Source organism: Lissotriton vulgaris, chromosome 10 (assembly GCF_964263255.1).
Source record: "Lissotriton vulgaris chromosome 10, aLisVul1.2, whole genome shotgun sequence".
Taxonomy (NCBI): Eukaryota; Metazoa; Chordata; class Amphibia; order Caudata; family Salamandridae; genus Lissotriton; species Lissotriton vulgaris.
Window position 1 is genome coordinate 829,909,718 of NC_141698.1, and position 6,000 is coordinate 829,915,717.

At 41.2% G+C, this 6,000-nt stretch overlaps 1 protein-coding gene across 1 annotated transcript in view; it reads right to left on the reverse strand.

Annotated features, from left to right (window-relative positions):
- Window positions 1–6,000, reverse strand: part of EXOSC7 (exosome component 7) — a 102,068-nt gene that overhangs the window by 50,658 nt on the left and 45,410 nt on the right. Inside the window, exon 4 of the mRNA XM_086941754.1 lies at window positions 5,060–5,225. Within this exon, the coding sequence (XP_086797880.1) occupies window positions 5,060–5,225 (166 nt within the window). The remainder of the gene's footprint in view (window positions 1–5,059; window positions 5,226–6,000) is intronic.

Genomic DNA, 6,000 nt, shown 5'->3' on the forward strand with positions numbered 1-6,000 from the left:
CAAAGTGTCGCAGAACGTGTGATCGTCCGCCGAGCTGCTGATGGATGGGTGTTTATGGCGGGCCAGTAAGTCTGCTCGGCCGCTCTGCATGGCTGTGCCCATTTCCTGCCAGTGTCATTACGTGCGACCACATCTATCCAGTTGATGCACTCAGGTGCTCATAAATAAGAAGTCTGACACCGCTGTACTTATTTTACATTGCAACACGGAGGCGGGAGGGGGGCCAGGATGGGGATCAACTCTCAAATTTCAAAGTGACAAACCCTTTGCTTGCCTTCTGGAGTAATATTTTGGAAATACTGGAATGAACTTTATAAATGTATAACTTAAGAGTTATTGTATCAACGATGCACCCTAAAGTTGATTTTCACCGCCCTTGTCGTTTTCCAGAAATACTGCTCTCGTAGCCCTGCGCAGCCTGTTTTCAAGATTATTTTCAGACTCAGGCCCATCTCTCTTGCTGGCCACTATTAAAAGTGTGCATGGTTTACATTTTGTAATCTGAAGGCGGTTCATTGTTTGAGTTGTCAGGACCGTAACATCAGCACGTGATAGGCTGGAGATGGTACACAGGCATGGGATGGAGAGTGGAGGTCTGGGCCTAGACCAGAGGTCAACATGTGCATGAGATTGTAGGTAACAGGAAGAGCAAAAGGTGAATGAAGGCCGATATGGGCAAAGAAAAATGGACTCCAGACTGTGGATGAGACCACAAGCAAACTAGGAATTAGACTGACAGAGAGGATATTCATTGTTAGTGTTGGATTGTGAGGAACATTTGGGTTCAAGTAGCACTTGATTAAGTGGGTGAGCGATATGTGAATGGGCGTGAGAGATGAGGGAGGACATTATGGATAGATTTGTGACTTGAGAGAGAAATACAAAAAAAGAACATGAGTGGTCAGATGTCCAAGATTGTGTTTCGGAACCAGACTAGCCTGTGTGCCATTTGCATTTTCTCAGTTGGGCTGCTTTGTAATTGTGACTGGATTTATATAGCGCCTATATAGGCGTTTAAGCGGTTTAGGGAAAGTAGCACGCTACTTCTGAACCCAGGAATATTAGTTATTGCAATTAGTTATGTGCTCTCAAAGAAGTGCGTGAATTTACTTGTTACTTTGTGATATTTTAAGACCAGGGAGGTGTGATCGTTAGTGGGGGCTGTGTGGTTTCAGGTGAATGGTTAGTGAGATGGAAAGGCTAGCGAAGTTTAGGTAATATTATATTACAGGGATAGGGTTTTAAAGAGGAGTATCCGCCAGTTGCAGAATTACATTAAGAAGGATTAAGGCAGGTATGACAAATGGAAGGTATGCATAAGATGTAAAGTAAAAAGAGGATCACTGACACTGCCTCTCACTCACACTGATTCTCTCACTATCACTGACAGACTTTCCCACTCTCGCACTCACTCACTGTCACTATCACTCTCACTGACTGACTCTCCCACTCACTAACTCACTCACTGTCCAGACTCACTGACCGACTCACCCACTCTCTCTCACTCACTGACTCACTCACTCAACACATATTGCAGTACAAATGCAATAGGTGTCACATTTGCGAAAGTTATAAGTATTGGCATTGTCATACACAATGCCAATAACTCAAACTTAAATGCTGCGAGACCTATTGCATTGTAAATGCTTGTTATTTGGATGCCACAGATATGGCCTTGATTTTCTAGAAGTCACTCCTCATCTCACAAAATAAGACAGTGAAAGAATACTACCCTCATCTTATTCCAAGATTAAAAATACGTTCATCAAAAAGCAGGTGGAGCTACAAGGAAACCAAGAAAGTGGCAATATTTAAACTTGAGGACCTAGAATACAACATGCTTTAACAAAGAAAACCGGAACCAGTACTCGGCAAAAAAAAAAAAACACAATGTAATAGGAAAAGACTCCAAGGTGCACAGTGATGCACATGTGCCAAAAGGAAGCACCCATGTACATATACTATTACTAACGCTGGAAATGATCATCATATTCTAGAAGAGAAGACCAGCCATTTTTATACAACTTTTCAAATAAAGGAAGGATTTGTGTAAACTCTAAGTAGTTCAGGCTTCGTGCTCGATTTTGGATTGCATAACAAACGACTTGCCAGCCCTGTCAGAGGTCACGGTCGCCAACACTGGGTGACCTGCAAGCGTTCCTGCCCCAGCACCCAAATCTGATTCAGCAGACAGGTACCAAACCCTGGAGTAGTAAAATTAGTAAAATTAGATATTACTATTTTTAGACTTAGTCTTTTTCTTTTTTCACTAGCACATCTTTCTTTCTTCACCTCTTCTCACTCTTTGGGGTCATTCTCTACTGCCCTACATAGTACTGATTGCAGCTTTACTTTGTTACAGCCTTGAGAAAGCCCTGGCTCCACCTGCCACATAGGGCAAAACACTGTATTTTCTCTTCTCAATAAAAACTTATAATCAAATCAAGAGTAAAATGGATGAATTAAGTGGTGAATGAACACAAAATGGAATAATGGTCTTTACCAGCAAAACATTCGGACAATAAGGATTCATCCCTGCTGATTAACTATCTGTTTGAAAGGAAGGAACACAGGCTCTCACATATATAACCCTACTTGATTTTGCGAAGCTATCGCGTTCCAGAGCTTTGAACACAGTTCCTTCAATTTTCTAGGAATCAATATCTAGACCCAGGACCCCTGGACCTGTTGCTCTTTGTTGGAATTCATACTTTAGCAGGTTGTTGCGTACTAAAGGGCTGGAAGCATCTCATTGTAAATATCCTGTGTTCCTGAAGGTGAACGGTTTACTGTTAGCCACCCATGTAGAAACTCATTAGCCTGGCTTTGCAAGCCACGAGCAAAAGGACTTACTGCTGCTATCTACCAGCCTCCAGCCATGGCGGGCAATACAATAAGCGTGGCAAATGTCATTACCCAGGCAATTCCTTCCTTCCACACCTGGCTTTAAAGAAGCATTCCATACATTGCAAGAAGATATAGAAATCAAAAAATGTCTGCATACAGTGAGAGACCGGCAACACAGAGGTCTGGTTAGACCTATGCAAAACAGAAGCAGAGGTTAGACAGCAGAGTATTTTGAAATAAATCTTTTTCTGAGCTACTGGATTACGGTCTACTCAGTAGAGTCAACCTAATTGCTTAAAGACTGATGCTCTTTATCTCAGGGTTGAATTATGGTATTCTTTTTTTTTTTACATTTCTTTAAGTGTTTATCTGTATTTATGTAGTCTGCGTTTTGTTCCATATAAAATTCACCACTACTATTTTTATCATTTACATAAAAATATACAGGAATCTGGATGGTAATAAGGGCTATATTATGCAGCAATTTGCAACACAATGCATGATGTATAGCAGTTATGTTAAAAGGCACAATGTGCTGTTTATTTTTGCTGGACCAATAGCTTCGAGGTCGCCCTCATTTAAAGACATACCGACTGAGAATGTCTCCGGGTAAGAGACAATAGGAAAGAGCTTTTAGTGGAATTGAAGTGAAGAGAGAAGGGCTTGGAAAGAACTGAGAACTAGTATACATGCAAGAGCATCTGCAGGATCATAACACAGAGAATACCTAACTATTAAACCGCGAGGAAAACCTGGAAAACAACATTGTTAATCTTGTCCCTTAAACAGCCATGTCCTAGTTAATTGCAACATTATTGTTCCTCATGTTAAGCACTCGGATTCCTTCAGGTCTAGCCAGTGCTATATAATAACTCATTCATTATATATGCTCCCATTTAGTACTCTTTCTCTCTTTGTCTACTTCCCTAGCTCCTATCCCCTCTCCCCTGAATCTCTCCTCTTGCCTACTACTCTGCCTAACCCCCTGTCCTTAGTGCCCTTTGACTAAGCACTCCTTCTCCCCTTGTTGGGGAAAGATCCAATATTTATACTCTGGAGTCTCAGCGAACCCGCTGAGAGAGTCTACTGTGCCAAGGGAGCCACTCACAGCTGAGGTATGGTATGGCACCCCTTGCCAAAGCACCTTTTTGGGAAGAATCCAGTATGTAGGCCTTGGAGTGTCAGAGACCCCTCAGAGAGTACACTGCGTAAAGGGAGCCTCTCGCAACAAAGATAGGGAAGTGATACCACTTCCCCTGGGATCACAGCTTACTGGACTTTGGACGTTGCTTTGACTCGTCTACCGGTTTGTGTCCTCATCGCCCTTCCCCTCCTCTTTCCATGCAGTGTCTCTCACCCTCCTCTCCTCTTTCCCGCCTTCATTATCGGTCTACTTCCCCTGCTCCTACCCCCTCCCCTGAATCTCTCCCCTTGCCTGCTTTTCCCCTTACGTATTTTGTGCTTATTGTTTATCTCGACCTTACAAGTAACTATGTTGCTGTACTCTAATAACTGTGTAACCTTTGTAACGATGTAACCTGTAACTATGATCTGATATTCATGTAAAGCGCTCAGATACCTCTGGGTCTAGCCAGCGCTATTTAAAACCTTTAAAATAAAAATAAATAAATAAAATAAGTTCGAGTAGCAAAATGTAGTACTTAAACCAGTGGGCAGTAAAAACTTTTTATAACTGATAATTACAGACTTAAGCCACATATATGAGAAGGAAAAAGTCACTACTGGTGGGGGAGAGAAAGCTGGTCCTGTGGGTATTTAACAGTATTTCTTCAACTAGGCCTACAGAGATAACTCGCAAACAAAGAAATTTAGGCTGTACAGGTGTTCCTGACTGAGAGTAAGATGGGTGTAATGGGGTGGTTTCTGCCCTGCTTTTTTTGTCCATGGTAGCTCGGACTCGGAGACTGTTTACACTTAAGTAATAGGAAAATTTCTCTGGGTCTAAATAGGAATGTATATTTTATTCAGTCGTCTCTAACTCGCCTGCATACTAGCTGCATCCATGGAACGAAGATACTTATGTTTACTTATAGCATGTTTTTTGTTTAAAATTCAAAAACACATAATGGAAGTCATAAGAGATGTGGGTTTGCTGGGAGATCTGGAAAGCAGGTAAATGTCAATGTAACATGCATACAAGTTATTTAATAAAATATCACAGGAGGAAGAATGGTAAACTGTTTACACTTACCAAAACATCTACATAGAGAACCCAGCAGTGCTCTCCTGGATGAATACAGAGGGATTTCAGATCAACACAGCTTTTACTGTTAAATATTCTGTATAATGTATTTGATATCTCAGTGCCAAGTTCTTCTCCTCCCCGACCTTCAAATTCCGGTGTGGCATTTGCAGAGCTGAAAAAATGAAAACACACAACACTAACGATGTTTGTACTGCTTACCACAAATATACTGCATTGACACCCATAATGGTCTAGTCCACGCTCAACAAAATCTGGTCACATTAGATTTGTTGTTAGGCTTTGGAGATTCAGGAACACATTAATGTGTGTTGGTTATCAGGGTTTGTTAAGTGAAATCACAACAAAATACATTTTTGTGAACTAAACCCCACTACTCGTTCTTCCTTAATATCATAGCTTTGTACCCAGTGCCACAAAACATGTATGCGGAGATGGCACTGATGAAAAAATTATGGATGTCGAACGACAAAATAGATTAGAATTTGGAACTGCATCATGGAGTAAATTAAAAAACACATTCTGTCCTTGAGGTGTGCATCTATGGTAAAAACTGAATTGATTAGATAATAAACAGTTAATGCAGAGCTAAACTTATGAGTTGCCACCGATTCACATATATCCATGATGGGGTGTGACTAAAAAAAAAAGAATCACATTTTATGGAAGCGACGGCTCTTGTAGGTTTTGGAAGAAGCATAAAGCTTAAGAGATCACCTCATGAGAGATTACAAATTTACATCAGGCAGCAGTGCAAATGTGGTCAAATCCCAGACTGTTCATTGCATAGAACGACACCTATTTATAGTCAATCATGTGGGATAAAACAAATGTGGGACTGGGTGGATGTGGATGTGATGTAATGTTTCAAATATTTCTACTTGAAACAGGTAGACGTTTTGGCTTGCATGGGCTAAACACTCCCTGTC